Source organism: Chelonoidis abingdonii, chromosome 6 (genome assembly GCF_003597395.2).
Source record: "Chelonoidis abingdonii isolate Lonesome George chromosome 6, CheloAbing_2.0, whole genome shotgun sequence".
In the NCBI taxonomy this organism is placed as follows: domain Eukaryota; kingdom Metazoa; phylum Chordata; order Testudines; family Testudinidae; genus Chelonoidis; species Chelonoidis abingdonii.
In genome coordinates, this window is record NC_133774.1 from 102,217,534 (window position 1) to 102,235,158 (window position 17,625).

The 17,625-nt window shown below is 39.7% G+C and overlaps 1 protein-coding gene across 4 annotated transcripts in view; it reads left to right on the plus strand.

The window, feature by feature from the left end:
* Positions 1-17,625, plus strand: part of VPS13A (vacuolar protein sorting 13 homolog A) — a 339,425-nt gene that overhangs the window by 54,317 nt on the left and 267,483 nt on the right. For all 4 annotated transcript variants that reach the window (XM_032790455.2, XM_032790457.2, XM_075067294.1 and 1 more), the window contains 5 exons: positions 757-884; positions 1,341-1,447; positions 2,555-2,726; positions 4,759-4,821; positions 16,990-17,125. In XM_032790455.2, the coding sequence (XP_032646346.1) occupies positions 757-884; positions 1,341-1,447; positions 2,555-2,726; positions 4,759-4,821; positions 16,990-17,125 (606 nt within the window). The remainder of the gene's footprint in view (positions 1-756; positions 885-1,340; positions 1,448-2,554; positions 2,727-4,758; positions 4,822-16,989; positions 17,126-17,625) is intronic.

Here is a 17,625-nt window from a genome sequence, read left to right on the forward strand (position 1 = left end):
TATTAGTTTTCTACTGCTCCTCGCTAGCAGTTCGGTAGTACTTTCCTGGATCCTATGTAAATATGATTTAGATGTTTACTTAGACTTAGATTTGGAGCTTGAAAGGTCAGTAAATCATTCACCCTTTAACAGAAAATGACAGAGTTTAATGAAGTTTGTTTTCATCAGTTGTCAGTATTTCATTTTCTTCATCATTTTCTGACACTTTCAGTTTGCTGAATTGAAGATTGAGTGAAATTAATGTCCGTGCAGATACACCATACCCAAAGCAATGAAGAGCCTTGTTTCTATAATATATTGGTGCAAATTGAGATCACCAGTAAAATTTTAGAGAATAGTACTTGTCATATGGTAATAATTGGTCTAGTGAAATAAATATTATGGTTGAATGCTTTTCCTAATGCAACAGAAAACTCAGCATCATAAGAGGCAAATAAAATTTAAATTTTGCTGCAAATGAAGATTACTTCTTGAAATTCCTGACTTGTGATACTGTTGAGGAGAATTTTGTAAAGAAATTCCCTTTCAAATGTCCACTGTTTTGGGGTTTAGCTCAGTTCAAATTGAGTACAGTATACTTAAGTTGCCTTAATGCAATTCTTGTGTTCTGAAACGTGATGTTTCAAGTGAATGGCATGATGCAACTTTTAGTGGAGTCTATCCTGTATAAATATTGGACTATATTAAATAATTTAACTTGTTTTCACATTTCAGTTTTGTTTAATTCATACTTTTTTCTAAAATTCTTTTTTCTAGTATTCCGTCCAATTTCCGCTAAAGCCAAACTCCGTATGAATCCTCGATCTGATTTTGACTTTTCTTCACCAAAAATGGACTTAGATGTAAATTTACAGGATATAGCCATTGAGTTCAATAAACCACAGGTAACATTTCTTTGTGAAGTATCAGAGGGGTAGCCGCGTCAGTCTGGATCTGTAAAAAGCAACAGAGAGTCCTGTGGCACCTTTAAAACTAACAGATGTATTGAAGCGTGAGCTTTCATGAGTGAATACCATGGAAGCTTGTTCTCCAATACATCTGTTAGTCTTAAAAGTGCCACAGGACTCTCTTTCTTTGTGAGATTCTGTTGTTTTATTCAATAAAAATATCAGTGGATTTATTAGTCTGGAACTTCTCCTGCTGAGTTTTTAAGAAATAATAAATAGTATAAAAACTTTCTGAAAAAAATGTTCTGTTAAAAGGAACCTACTAAATTAAACCTCTTTGAACCCTATAGTATGCTTGATTTTAAACAATACTGCTTTTGAAGACATTTTGATTTATATTGTGTTTAGTCTTGTTGCGAATTATAACATTTTGACTTGTTATATTTTGCATAGTACTTCAGTATTATGGAGCTCCTTGAGTCTATTGATATGATGACCCGAAATCTGCCATATCGGAAGTACAGACCCGATGTTGTTTTGCACAACAATGCCAAGATATGGTAAAATCTCTTAAAAGCTTTTAAATATATTTTTATAAATTGTTTACTTGAAATAATTTTCTGATGATAGTTTTCCTCTTTAAATGAGAGTGTGTTGCATAAATTCCCCACAGAAATTTTTGCTTATCTGAGTTTACTTTATACATTTTGTAGATCTACTTCTCCCCCTACACTCCCTCTCCTCCTTCCCTCCCAAGTGAGCTTGTAGCATCTTGAAGTGTATCACACTACAAGTTTTTATCTGTTGCCATTGCAGCTTCCCTGAAACTGGCAAAACATTGATTCTTGTCTATTTCAATATACTTTTAACTTAACAAGGGAGGAACTGATCTGAAGGGATATGGGATGATGTAATGGGCATGTACACATCCACAAACCAAAATGAATTCATACAAACTGCTTTGCTTGCATATGTCAAGGCCAACAGTAAACCCCAGGAGACATAACTTACTTTTAGGTAGCTAGGATATGGTTAAAGGGGATTTACTGCAACTGTCATTCTGAGTATACTATCCTGTGTAGATCCCTTCTCACTCTTTTCTCCGGATGAGTTTAAGGGTTTTGTGCAACTGTGCTCTGGTTTTTAATACTTTATAGTTTAAAAAAAGTGAATCATTGAGAGACTAGGATACAGTAAATGCAGCATACTTACTCAAGGCTTGCAACTGTTGTCTTGAGCAACACATTTCTAGAAACTTCTGAATCTGATAGCATTTTGGTATCTGTAGTCTGTGGATGAAACTCCAGTGTGGCTTTGGAGGTCATTAATTGAAGAATACTACTGTTAGCTGTAAATAGTTAGATCTTTTGCATGGAGGTGAAGATAAAAGTAGCATGCACTTTTTTCAGAAGCTCCCTGTAGGTTTGCAGAAAACACCTGTACTTCAAAGGATTAGGACAAAGCAACCTATTAACCTCTGAGGAAAAAAACTGAAACCATGAAGTGATACCCTACTGTTGGACCAGAGGATTGGTATTTGACAAGGTGTTACACCCTTGCGCAACTTGGTTCTATCTTTTTAGAGATGGATCAGTGTGGAATATGGAAGGAAGTGCTTTTAACTTTTACTAGTATATAACAAACACTTAAATTTGTTTTTGCATTAGGTGGAAATACATTATTAAAGGTATTCTGGAAGTAAATGTTCAACCCAAGCTTAATATGTGGTCATGGGAACACATTCGATACCATAGAAAACAAGTGAAGAGCTACAAAGAGATGTATAAAATGAAGATAACATCAAAGAGACCTAGTGAAGAGATTGTAAAATTGTTAGAGGTTAGTAATTTTCAATTTGATGATGAGCACCTGAATTTAAAAGTATCTTGCTAATTTCTTAGCTATAAATGGTCAGATATAGATGGTCAGAAATTCAGTAGTAAAATTCAGTAAAACTTACTAAAGGTCTGATATTGCAACCTTATTCACATTGACTAGTAATATGTTTTGTAAGTAGCACAGTTATACTAATTACATTGAGTAAGGGTGGCAGAATGAGTCCTTAAATTAATGAACAGAGTGAAGAAAATTGGTGGTGGTTTTCCTCTGGTTCTTGCCTTCAAAAGTGAAATGCTTGGATTATGTTGAAAGACCTATGTACTATATAACAAAGTATAAGAGTATAATTATTAGAGTTTTATATAAGAGCGGCCATACTGAGTCAGAACAGTAGTCCATTTAGCCCAGTATCCTGTCTCCAGGAGTAGTCGATATCAGAGCTCAGGGGAAGTGTACAGAACAGGACAGTTTTGGGAAGATCCATGCCTGTCTTCCTCGCCTGTCTTCTGGCATTCAGAAGTTTAGAGTCATCTCAAGCGTGGGGTTGCATCCCTGAGCACGTTGGCTAGTAGCCATTGGTGGACCTATTTTCCATGAACTAATCTAGTTTTCTTTTAACTTGTTGCACTATACTATATATATTTATATATCAATAAAATTTAGTAATATATCTTACCTCTTCTCTTCTTTGCCACTCCTGCTAACTGTATGTTGCCTTTGTGTGTGTTATTTGTATAATTTAGATGGTAAGCTCACAGAGGGTTTGGCATCTTCTGTGTCTGTAAACCACCATTACTGCCGATGGTGTAGTATAAACTGTGGAGATGCTTGGTGATGACTGGGTAGTTAGGTTTGCATTCCAAAATTGTAGTGTTAATTCTGTAAGGGTGTGTCAACTGTAGAAACCGCTTGGAGGCCACGTTCCCCTTACAATAATCTTATTTTTCCTGTCAGTTATATTCATCCTTTGCTCCTTCACTCCTCTCCAACCTAGAAGCCTTCCACTTGTCAAATGGTTTCATTCCAAAATACAGTTTTTGCACAAACCAGTAACACCAGTTAGATCTGTGTGAATTTTAAAAATATCTCTTTCAGTTGAGCTACAAACCTTGTAAATCATTTAGTCCTTTTGAATGGGGATTTTCAAGTCCCCTTCTTTTATTTTTTTTCTTTTTTAAACCTTTCATGCCTCATGGTAGTGCGTACCATTTGGCTGCAATCTCCAGTTGAGAGTTCTCTACATCCATGTTTGTTGTTTTGTGAATACTTTTGGCTGCAAGACACTATAAAAATGTACACAGTGACTGTTTTCAGAAGGTAACATCATTAATAGATGAATTCTAATGTAGGAATCATCTAAAGTATTAGTAGGGGTAGTCAATAAGCTGACTCCAGGCCAAATCTGGACTGCCAGATGCTTTTGAATGAACCCAAAAATATTTTTATGTACTTATTATTTTTTAATTTTCTCTGAATTCTTGACTATACCTTGTCCAAGAATTTGGGCCTTGACAAAAATAGATTACCCTGGTATTAGTATTTATTATGTTATATAGATTATTAAAAGACTTGACCATTTAGAGGTAAGGTGGAATGGAACTAACTGTTGGAGACGACAGTGTAGTATTTATAGTAATCATGTCTTCAGAGGGTAATATGTGGCGTATGCAGAAATAACCAGTATGTTGGACTACTATGTCTTGTGCCCTAGAATAGGACTCTAGATAGCATCCTATCTTCAAATGACAGTGCTGGTAAGTAAACTAAAAACAGTAAAGATAAAGTTATGTAGATAGAGCTTATTAAAAATGCTGGGTTCATGAAATATATTGTAAATAAGGAAAAAAGTGCTTGAATTGTTCGGTTATGGAGAATATGCTATTTTGCACTACAGATTGTTTGGGGAAAGCAATACAGAAAGTTGTAGCATACTGAATAAAATAATAACAGACTTTGTTAAATATTTGAATCATGTATCATTTTTATTACCTGAGCAGTTAATATTATTGTATTTTTTTCATCTACTTTCTAGGAATTCGAAAAGACCCTGGATATATTTAACATCACGCTAGCAAGACAACAGGCAGAAGTTGAGGTAAAATTGCTATAATTAAGATCAGTGAAAATAAAGCAATATATAAAATGGGATTTTGGGTTGAGGAGTTCTTAGGGAGATAAATTGTTTGACTCCTGCCTTTTAATTATAAAGTTTGCTGAGTTGCTCATTGTCTTCCTGTCTTTGACTGATGGGAGTGATTGGGCTGAGTCCATTGTCAAGCAGCATCATGAGCGGACAAGAACTTGACCCCATGATCTTCTTTAAATAAGCTGCAGCAAATTTCTTTCTATTTTTAGCACATATGGCTTGTTCTGAATATGTATTGGTTAAAGAACTGCATAACTTACCTTTTTCTCAGCTGCAGTACACACTTCATTATTTTATTCTTTCTTTTCCTTCTGGACAAATGACTGGAACTAAAACCACTATTTCATGTGCAGTACAAAGTTCCTGACATTCTTGATTACTGTTGGCAGATGTTGTCCCAAATATAAATAGCACAAAATAACCACACATTTGTAATCACATAAGATCAGATTCTGCCACCTTTACTTGGTTAGTAGTAAATTTTTATTAGATTTATCTTTCCTAGGGTTTTGTAGCGTTCATTCTTAACATAGTATCTGAGCATCTTTCTTAGAAAATAGATTGGAAATAGAATAGTGCAGGGGTAGGCACCCTATGGCACGTGTGCCAAAGGCGGCACGTGAGCTTATTTTTAGTGGTACTCACACTGTCCGGGTCCTGGCCACTGGTCCGGGGCCCTCTGCATTTTAATTTAATTTTAAATGAAGCTTCTTAAACATTTTAAAAACCTTATTTACTTTACATACAACAATAGCTTAGTTATATATTATAGACTTTAGAAAGAGACCTTCTAAAAACGTTAAAATGTATTACTGGCACGCAAAACCTCAACTTAGAATGAATAAATGAAGACTCAGCACACCAATTCTGAGAGGTTGCCGACCCCTTGAATAGTGTCTAGTCGACTTCATGGAGTCTCGGCTTTTCTCCCTTAAAACACAACTCAGTGAGAGTAAGGGTGACAAAAACTATCTCATAATGAGCTGATAGGTAGACCTCATGAGCCTTTATTCTACAGTGATGCTTCTGATCTTATGTCTAAAACTAGCTTTTTTTTTAATCAGTAGAAATTCGTAAATGTGAACTCTGAATAGACCCTATGAATTTAAACAGCTTTGCGGCCCAATTTATAGATGTGTATTTTTGCTTTAGTTAATCTTTTTGACTATTGTAGCATAAGAGAGCATCTGTGTGCTCACTATACCTGCTGAAGCACAGATTTCTGTGGTAGCATTCCATTTGGTAAATTAAAAAAATAGGAAGGAACAGTTTCTAAGATTGTTCCAACCTTGGATAAAGAAACAAAATAGAACAAAAGATTTCATATCAGTTAAAATGCTATTGTTTTGAGCGCCTTCATTTTAACATGAGGCTCACAGTGGGGAAAAAATGGTCTCCAGCAGCAGAAGAAAGCCAAACATGTCAGAAAAGCTCAGTCCATCTGTGCATCCCACTTCACTGTTTTTATGGAGGCAGTGAAGAAAACTATCCATCAGTAACCTCCCTTGAAAAATCTCTGCTTCAGCTTAGCCTATTGTAGCACACCACCTTACGTATCTTGTAACTTCAATACTGTTTAGGAATTAAGGTAGTAGTAAGGGAGAAGCTGGTAGCAACCCTTAAGTTTAGGTTGCCTAACACTTTCCATTATAAGAGATTATTGCATCCTTTTTAGAGGTACTCTAATGCCTCAGTTGCTTGCAATAGGTCTTTGAAATTTGGCAAGGAGAAAGCCTTCGAGCTAGAAAAGTGAATTTCTCTGTGACGCATGAGATTCCATTCATATTTGTCTGCCTTGTAAATTGTTAAATATCTCCTTTTTTCTTCTGTTGCTTGCATTGCTGAGGCAGATTTTGACAGTATATCAGAATGAAAATTAGCAAGATCCTTCTAAAGGGGAAATGCCAAAGCAACAGCAGCCCCACATGCTAATATCTACTGGAACAACCGGGGTGGGAGGAGAGGAGAGAGAGCTCGTCTGGGCTCCCTACGCATGGCCTCAACACTAGGCCCCACTACGCTAGGCCATAGTGTCCCATTCTTCCCGTCTTGGTCTCCACCAGTGGTTTCCCCAGGAATTGAAATTAGGGGGGGTGTTTGAATTTACAGGGGGGGTGTCAGGTCCAATGAGATATATAAAAGATATGAATAAAGTAAATGTTTTGTTAGGATTATTCAAATTTAACATAAGGAAAATGCAGGTTACACCAAAACACATAACAGATCTAGATTTCTAAAAAAAATAATTTAAAAAATGTATTTAATTTAAATTGACTTTTCAAAAGTAAGCCATCATGGGATAAGAGGGCAGTCCTCTCATGGATGAGTAACTGGTTAAAAAATGGGAAACAAAGGGTAGGAATAAATTATCAGTTTTCAGAATGGAGAGAGATAAATAGTGGTATCCTTGAGGGGTCAGTACTGGGACCAGTACTGTTCAACATATTCATCTGGAAAAATGGGTAAACAGTGAGGTGGCAAAATTTGCAGATGATACAAAACTATTCAAGATAGTTAAGTCCCAGGCAGACTGCGAAGAGCTACAAAGGGATCTCACAAAACTGGGTGACTGGGCAACAAAATGGCAAATTAAATTCAATGTTGATAAATGCAAAGTAATGCACATGGGAAAGCAATCTCAACTATACATACAAAATGATGGCATCTGAATTAGCTGTTAACACTCATGAAAGAGTTCTTGGAGTCATTGTGGATAGTTCTCTGAAAACATCCACTCAATGTGCAGCAGCAGTCACAAAAGCAAACAATGTTGGGAATCACTAAGAAAGGGATAGATAATAAGACAGAAAATATCACATTGCCTCTATATAAATCCATGGTACGTGCACACCTTGAATAGTGTGTGCAGATCGGGTCACCCATCTTAAAAATATATATATTGGAATTGGAAAAGGTACAGAGATGGGCAACTAAAATGATCGGGGGTATGAAACAGGAGGAGAGATTAAAATGACTGGGAATTTTCAGCTTAGAAAAGAGATGACTAATGGGGATACGACAGAGGTGTATAAAATCTTGACTGTTGCAAAGAAAGTGAATAAGGAAATTTTATTTAATCCTCCGCATAACAGAAGAACTAGCAGTCATCCAGTGAAATTAATAGGCAGCAGGTTTTAAAAAAACAAAAGGAAGTACTTCTTCACACAATATAAAGTCAACCCAGGGAACTCTTTTCCAGGGGATGCTGTGAAGACCGAAACTATAACAGGATTATCAAAAGAACTAGATAAATTCCTGGAGAACAGGTCCATGTGTGGCTATTAGCCAGGATGGGGAGGGATGTAACACCATGCTCTGAGTGTCCCTAGCCTGTTTGCCAGAAGCTGGGAGTGGGCAACAGGAGATGATCACTTGATGATTACCTGTTCTTTTCATTGCCTCTGAAGCACCTGGCCTTGACCGCTGTTGTAAGACAGGGTACTGGGCTATATGGACCATTGGTCTGACCCAGTATGACCATTCTTATGTAAAAATTAATTATAATAATAAAAATGTTTAGTACAGAAACTCCCCAACATAATGACCTCCCAAGATAGAAACAATGTGAGATAACAACCTTGGCAAATAATGCATTTTAAAAATCTTGGCCTACTAGGAAACGTATTTATATAAGTTTCCATTCCCAGTCACAAATCTAGCATTCTGGAGCAAAGTGACTAAAATATAGTCCAACAAACAAATGTTTATTTAACATGCCCCTCACTTTTCCCTCCACCGCACTCCACTCACCGGTGTTGTCCTTGGTCAGTGGAGACTCAGAGTTCAGAGGTGCTTTCACATGAGTACACCTTCCCGTTGGGGGAAAAGAAGGCACCCTGCTTGTTCCTCCAGCTGCTCACTGTTCGCTCTGGCCACATCTGTTCGTTGTGCCACCGTTCACTCCACTGCTCTGTTGCCAATGGCCCCGGCCAGTCACCTGCTGCCACCTGCCACTGTGACCTCTGCGAGTTGGTCTCTTGAGGTTCCACCAGCTCTCAGTGATTTCAGCTGAGCTCTCAGTGCGGGACCTTGCTCACTGCTGTGCAGTCTGGACTGTCTCTTACACAAAAACGCTGTCCCCACAACAGGACTAAGCACTTAGACCAGATTGTTAGTGATTTCAGCTGCAGTGGTCACTTAAGAGAACAAAAGACTCTCTATGGAGCCTAATCAGCTCTAACTTTAAACAGTGGAGAGGGACGGGTCCCTACCCTCTCTCTTGATGCCTTCAAATCATCACAGGCTAAGTACAGTTCTACTGTCCTTTACTCATACAATAAGAACAACATTTCGTCCCCTGTTTCCCCCACGTTCAAGTGGGTTGTAACCCAACCCCAGCCAAAATCTGTCACTTGGACAACACAGATCTGTTTGCTGGATACCTAGGTAGATTAGGTGTAACTGTAAATATAATCTGGCCTTGAAGCCTTTCCCCACAGCCCCAGCTCATCACTAGCTGTCAGGGAGAGCTCATTTAGACTTTGCTTACAAATCATCATTTGAAATTATTAGGTTGGCCAACATCATTGAAATGAATGCACTGACATCATAAAAAACAACAGCTGTATAAGGAAGCAAGGAAGCTAGTCTATGATCATACTTTTCAAATCTATTATACTTTTTCAGATACACATATTTTATCATACACTGTATAAGCTTTTAAAGTGTGTATCAATGTTTCAGTTTAAATTCAAATTTCCAAACAGTCACTGAATTGGTATGTAACTAGCTCACAAAACTAGGGGGGGTCTTGGGGAAATTCAGGGGGGTGTAGGGAAATCACTGGTCTCCACATGGGATGTGAGCCCTCTTGCCCCATGCCACCAGGATTGGGATGTATCGAGATGTGTCTGGGAGTGTGTGATTTCCCCTGACCACTCCCTGGTTGCAGTATGATGCCAGCTGCTCATACTGCATTGGGACAACAGTCTTCTGCTGCCAGCTGCTTTAGTATAGTCCTGTAGCTCAAGTAATGGAGGTCTGTCCAACAATGCCAAAGGTTCAGCGTTCAAACCTTGCTGATGATGCATGATGGAGCAGTTATAATTTTACATGATAGAATTTGTTTGTACATTTTCTTAACACTTCCCCCTCCCCCGGGTGGATAAAAAAATCTGATTTTTGTAATTCAATCAGTTTTCTATTTGATTTAAATTAAAGTGTTTTTTTTGTCTTTGAGTGATTGAACAAGTCAGTTCCACTGTAGGTGTGTGCCTGCCCCGTCAGACTGGCTCAAGTGTCCCCTGTTTCTGTGTGCTGGTATAAGAGGGTTTAGTCTCTCCCTGTCCTTCTCAATTCCTTCTTTCCACCAGTGATGGCTGTCAGAGCATCACAGACTTGTTTACTTAAGTGCCTCCCTCACTCATAAATAGTTGCAGCTAATTATTGTTAGTTTCTCAAGTAAGTTAGTGTTAGGTTTTCTTTTCTGCATCCTTTGGGATCTTTTTTTTGGTACCAGGCTTGGTACTGGAATGATGCCTCGCTTCCCAGGTTTTAAGTCCTGTGGAACATGTTGAAAGCCCATGCCAGTTGGTGATCTTCATCCAACCTGCCAGAAGTGCATAGGCGAGGCCAACAGTAGTGACAAATATCGCATTTGCAGTGGCTTCAAATCCTGCAAGAAAAAGTGTAGAGCAGTGAGCCTTATGTGTTTGCTTATGGAAGCAGCACTTTGGACTCCCAGCCAAGTCATCGCATGCAGAGTGTGCCCAGTACTTCAGTGCCATTACATAGTGTTTCACCAGATGTATCTTTGGCCCCCTCAATCCTGATGTGTGGTACTGAAGAAGAGACCGAGACCTTTCGTGAGCTCATCGTCTCGTTCATCAGTCTTGGTACTGAGGTGAGATAGAGGCACTATCTCTAAGTGTTTGGCAGAGTGAGCTGTCCCAGAAGCCTAACCTTCTGAAAGTGGGTTCGCTGTCTCTGGAGTCTGTACCATGTGTGCCAAAGTTGTCCCCGAAGAGATGTTTGAGGAACCCAACACTCAATGCCACTCCCATGTACCCCAGAGGCATATGCAGCTGCAAGAGACTTACTTAACCTTTGGTACTTGTTTCACCAGAACTGGAAACCATCCAGCCAGTTCCTTCTCCCACAGCTCTTGCCTCAGCGCACTGAGAATCCCTGGTACCACTATCTATGCCATCTCTCAATCCAGTTTTATTAAGAGGGAAATCTCCCATGACTTTTCTGATACTGCCACCCCCTGGTTCAGGATACCTCTTTCTGGTACTGTCTGCATCAGCACCTTCATTATTGTAAACTTCTGGTTCCTTGGCCTTGACCTCAGAAGTGCAGTCCTCTGTATCCCACCTGGGACACAGCACTTACCCTCCATGGTTATCGGAGCCATGGACAATACAGCAGCCCGACATTGGTCTTTTCCTAAGGGGTGAGTCTCAAGGATGGGTCCTGGGACTCCAGGGGCTGCTCTGGGCTCCATGGGACATTCCTCCTCCAGCCGCATCCCTTCAGCCATCTCAATAGCTGTGGGGAGCACTCTGGGACATGATGGCACTGGCAACATCATTCCCTGATACCTGACTTTGAGATGGGTACGTCTGTGTCCGGTATCGTGGCCAGTTCCAGCCAACCAGGTCCTTTTCGGGTAGCTTCTCCCACCACAGATTACAGAGTTGCCACCACCACCTCCGATGCCAGTTGGATCCTTATCTTCATCACCAGATGAAGCTATGGGTTCGGTGGGAGATTTCCTCCAGAAGACCACAGCGCCACCAAGACCTTCTGAAAAGAGTGGCCTTGGTTCTTGGCATCCATGCAGAAGAGGTACATGAGAGTTTTCACAAGTTGATGGACGTTGTAGTATCTACTACCCTGGCTAGGAGCTGGTCAAGACTCTTTGGCAGACACTATCATCACTGGCTCCCAAAAACAAAACAAACTGAGAAGAGATACTTCATTCCTTCTAAGGGTATGAACAGTTTTACATTCACTCTTCTCTGGGTTCTCTTGTGATGGCAGCTGCCAATGAGTGGGAAAGACAATAAGGCTCCATGCCTAGTAGCAAGGACTCAAAAAGATCAGACTTGTTTGGTCAGAGATTCCTCAGGGGACCTGTGGATCAGGATCACAGACCAGCAGGAGCTCCTCAGTCAATATGACTGTTACTCTGGGAGAACGTTGCAGAATTGAAGGACAAATTACCAGAGGATTGTAAGCAAGAGTTCTCAGTAATGATGGAGGAGGGTAAACTGGTCACCAGAACAGCCTTTCAGGGTAGTTTTTGGATAGTGCAGATTTGGTGGCCCAAATAGGAAGGTGTTATGAAAAGGTGTTCATGATTACAGTCATCCGGACTGCCTGTAGAAGTCCAACAGATCTATAGGACCTTCTGCTTGAAGGTCCTACCGTATTCTCCAAGAAAACTGTTGACAGGCTTCACAACCTTAAAGATTCCAGGGCAACCCTCAGATCTCTTGGAATCTAAACTCCAGCAGCGAAGAGAGAGCGTTTTAATCAGCAACAACCTTTTTAACACCATAACTTTGCTGCCAGTGTCCAAGATCCGCCTAGGGAAAAGGGAAGGAGTTATAGAAGGTGCTCTCCACCGCCCTCCTCTTCGGTGTCAGTGAGCTCATCCAGTTCAGCTGCTTCTTCCAAGCAGGCATTTAGTTGCTCCTCGGGTATTCACAAAGTGCATGGTGGTGGAGTTCATTTTAGAAAATTAGGTATTTGTGTTCCTGTACCTGGATGATTGGTTGGTCATAGGTAAATCAGAGTCTCAGGTCTTGTCCAGCATATCCACCACTCTATCCACATTCAGAGCTTTTGGGCTCATAGTGAATTGAGAAAAATCAATACTGAGGTCAATACTAGAATTCATTTAGAGCAGCCTTCAACTTCACAAATGCCTGGGCTTTTCTGCCACAGGCCAGATTCAAAGCCATTTGAGACCTAGTAGTTCAAATGAAACTTGCTCACTACTGGTTGGTGAGTCTTGCCCACATGCTCAGGGTTTAATTGATCGCCATATTTGGGGTCGGGAAGGAATTTTTCTCCAGGGCAGATTGGCAGAGGCCTTGGAGGTTTTTCGCCTTCCTCTCTGCAGCATGGGGCATGGGTCACTTGCTGGAGGATTCTCTGCAGCTTGAGGTCTTCAAACCACAGTTTAAGGACTTAATAATTCAGACATTGGTTAGGGGTTTGTTACAGGATTGCGTGGGTGAGATTGTGTGGCCTGCATTGTGCAGGAGGTCAGACTAGATGATCGTAATGGTCGCTTCTGACCTTAAAGTCTATGAATCTGAGCCTACAACAGCATGCAAGTACTGCAGGCTGTTGTTTCACATGACAGTGTATACCTGTGTAGTGCAACTCACCAGACTGTGACTCAGGAAGTTGCAAATATAGCCAGCATCAGTATATGCCCTGAATCATCACTACTTGGACAGGGGAGTTCGAGTACCAGAGCTAGTCCTCTTGTCTCTGGATTGGTGGATAGACTCTCTGAAAATGTGCTTGGGAGTTCTGTTCCTTCCTGTGCTACCAACACTCACTTTAGTGATGGACGTATCATTTCTAGCTTGAGGGCTCACATTTGGGTCCCTGAAGACTGAAGGTCTTTGGTTGTCTCAAGACCTAGAGGCTCACATAAATGTCAGGGAGTTAAGAGCAGTAAGTTTACCCTGCTCAACCTTTCTTCCCCACGTAGTAGGGGGTGGTGGTGGGGAAATCTATTAATTTAAGACTGACAGCTCGGCAACCATGTTTTACATAAACAGGCAAGGAGGGAAACGGTCAAATCTACACTGCCAGAAGGCAGTTCACCTCCGAGACTTCTGTATAACCCACTCGATTCACTTTGAAGCTGCTTACTTTCCAGGGAGACACAACATACTGGCAGATCAGCTGAGCAGATCCTTCATTGATGAATGTGAGTGGTCATTATGCCCAGAAGTAGCCTGCTTCATTTTCCAACTCTGGGGGATTCCCCAAGTGGACCTACTTGTGACAACGGCTAACAGAAAATGCTGTCAGTTCTGTTTCTGAGTTCCTCGGCCCAAGCTCCCTAACGTAGGCCTATTTTCTGTCCTGGGAGAATTCCCTTCTATATGCCTTCACTTTGATTCATTTGCTCCTCAGAGTCATATCCAGAATTTAAAAGGATCGTGCTCGTCTCATTCTTAAACCATCAATATGGCCCTGTCAGTATTAGTACTCAATCCTACTGACACTGTCAATAGAGCCACCTCTTTCCCTCCTGTTTTGATCCAGACATAATTTCCTAAGACCGCAGCCGTGTACTCCGCTCCAGTTTCCAAGCTCTGCATCTCACAGCATGGATGCTTCATGTATGATACCCTTTGAAAGGTCTTGCTCATAAGGATCCAGAACGTACTTCTGAATAGTCAAAAACCCTCAACTAAGATCACTTACTTGGCTAAGTGGAAGCACTTCTCTATTTGGTTTTGTAGGAAGGTGTATTTCCTCAGCAAGCACCCAAATGTTGTGCTGGACTATCTTTTAGATCTAAAACAGAATCTGATTTTTAGTTATCTAAGGGTGTCTTTGGCTGGTATCTCAGCTTTCCATGTACGGGTGAATAATATGTACCTTTTTGCCAGTCCCGTGGTTACTCGATTCCTGAAAGGCCTGGCCAGATTATAACCTCAAGTGTGGGATCATGTTCTTCCTTGGAATCTTAGTTTAGTCCTGGCAACTCTAATGTGACTCCTTGTTACTTGCTCCCTCCTTTACTTTTCTGTGAAGGTGGTATTTCTAGTAGTGATCACCTCAGCCAGAAGGGTTGGTGAGTTGAAAGCTGTGGGATCAGAACCCCTTTATACAAAGTGTGTGTGTATATGTGTGGTTTTTTTTTTTCTTTTTAATGCAAATAAGGTTTATCTCTGTCTGGATCCAATGTGCCTTAAAAATGTAGTCTCTAGTTTTCACATTAACCAAGTTGTCAGTTTGGCCACTTTTTAAGCATGAAGAAAGACTTTTTATGTAGTAGATGTGAGAAGAGCATTAGTTTTCTACCTAGTGCGTACTAAGTTGTTCCAGATTTCTACACAGCTTTTTGTGGCAGCTGCTGACACAGTTAAGGGCAATCCAATTTTCTCCCAGTTTTCTCTCCTCTTGGATCTTTTCCTGCATCTGTTTATGCTACCAGCTAACACAACCCCACCATCTAGAGTACTGGTGCATTCTTCTAGAGCACAAGCAGCATCTGTAGCTTTCCTGGCTTGAGTACCAGTTGTCAACATTTGTAAAGCAGCAACTTAGTCTTCAGTCCACATCTTTACTTCTCATTACACTGTTGTCCATTTTCAAGAGATTTAAGCGACTAGGCACATTTGACATTTTTTCCCAGACTAATTTGAAATAATCAGTTTAATTCACTGACTACGGTTAATCCGTCTTTTTAACAAATCATTCCGTTGTAAATGTAAAACATGTTTCAATAAGAGAAGTTTATTATCCAAAATAGTTAAGGTTTTGTTTAATAAAAATAAAGTTTGTTTAAAATTGTGTTTAATTAAATTAAGTTACCATCCTAAAACAACGTGACACAAATCATGAGCAAAGTTAATTAATAAATAAGCAATTTATAATTCTCCATTTCTAACATGCTAAAAATGTACAATTAAGAATCTGACAATATTAAGCTACATAATTGCTTATTATAAACGTTTATAATTAAAACTAAGGTTTAGTAATGGTTATTTTTAGTAAAAGTCATAAGTCAAGGACAATAAATAAATAATTCACAGCCAGTTACCTGTCCATTACTTTTACTATAAATACTCCTGACTAAACCTTAACTGATCCTAGGGTGCTGTTGCTCGGGTGGTTCTCAGGGCCAGGTGCCCACAGCCATTCCAGCAGTGGCTGGTGTGGCTGGCCCTGGGGTTGTCCGAGCAGCTGGCTCAGGGGCCGCTCCAGCAGCAGCTGATGTAGCTAGTCCCGGATTTGCCTGAGTAGCTGGACCTGGGGTCAGCTGCACTGGTTGCTGCAGCTGCAGAAATCATGGAATCTGTGACTTCTGCAATCTCGATGACGGGCTTGGAGCCTTAGTTATAGTGAACCATCCTAGGTAGTGAAAAGATGTACCAAATCTAGAATAAAGGGTCTGTTTAGTTGTAAATCAGTGTGTTTTAACAGTTATATCAATCAATGAGAGTGCACCTTTCTTTAGGAAAAAAACTGAACTATAAATGGAAAAGTTGGTTCATTTTAATTATTTAATTCAAGGTTTTCCATTTGATTTCATTTGTCTGGATTTAAATCAGTCCACTCTTTGGGGAAAAAAGCTACAAAACTAAATACAAACTATTTAGGTAGCAAAGTCAAGCACTTGTAAATTAAAAGATACTAGCTTTCCAGTTGCCTTAATTTTGCTTCCAGTGTATATGAAATATGATGACAACAGTCTTTAAAAACACAGACAAGTGGTACCTTAGTTAGTGCATAGTTTGGATGGCCAGCAAACCAGAATGGAAGTTGTATGAGCAAGCCTATATGTGGCCTATTCTGGCTTTGTAGTGCTTGACTTTATATCCTAAATAACTTATATTAAAATTAGCATTTTATATATTGTATAATATATTAAATTGTCATGGAATATTTTTTGTAGCTGTTTGAGAGAAGAATGTCCGTCTTATGTGGAAATCTTATAATAGAGGCTTTTGGTGACTTGAGAGAGATTAATTTCCTTCCACTTATCCCTCACTTCAGTGGGTTGTCTGTATGAAAACAGAGAGATATTTGATATCAGGCCTACAGTGTGTTTCAAAAAACTGTAGCAAGTATACAGATGCTCCCCGGGTTACACAAGACCCGACTTGCACAAATTCGCACTTACAGAAAAAGTTTCATAAACCAGAAACAGGATTTTTGAGTTGCGGAAATTTTTGCATAATGTATGGGTATATGTTTCCGACTTACGCAAAATTTGAGTTACACAAGGCTTTCCGGAACGGAACCATTGCATAAGTCGGGAGGCATCTGTATAAGCCAATAAATAAATATCACTTTTGTCATTAAGTCATCCCTGTTGTTCTGGGGCATTGGAGCATGACTTGTATTTATATCTTTTAATTGCTGTCTAACTCATGTATAGAATTTTAACTGTGAACGTTTTTTTAATCACAGGTAACTAAAGCTGGATTAAAGATTTACAGACCCGGGGTAAAACAAGATGATGAAAATTCTGGTGGTTGGTTCAGTTGGATATGGGGTTGGTCAGGAGAAAAAAACGATGAGAAGAAACAAGAAGTAAAGGGTGCAAGTATGTCCATTTTATTTTAGTAGTGGAATTAATTTTCTCTGTCCATAAATGGGACTTGATGGAAAGGACGGTCTGTACCAAAGAGTCTTGAGTTTTTTGTAATGTTGTTCCCATTAGAAGATGCCTGAAAATCTTTGTCAAGTATCAGGGGGTAGCTGTGTTAGTCTGTATCCACAAAAACAACAAGGAATCTGGTGGCACCTTAAAGAGTAATAGATTTATTTGGACATAAGCTTTTGTGGGTAAAAGTGCATCTGAGGAAGTGAGGTTTTTTACCCACGAAAGCTTATGCCAAATAAATCTGTTAGTCTTTAAGGTGCCACCGGACTCCTTGTTGTTTTTCTGAAAATCTGTATTAGGCTTTCTTCTACCATTATTGTCAAGGATATTATTGCACAGGATATTATTGCACATTGAAAAGCTTCTAGGTTTCTAATTGTACTTTTATAAATCTCTCCTTTTTGTCTTTGGGATTTTCCTCCCCTCTTTGCCATTCTTGG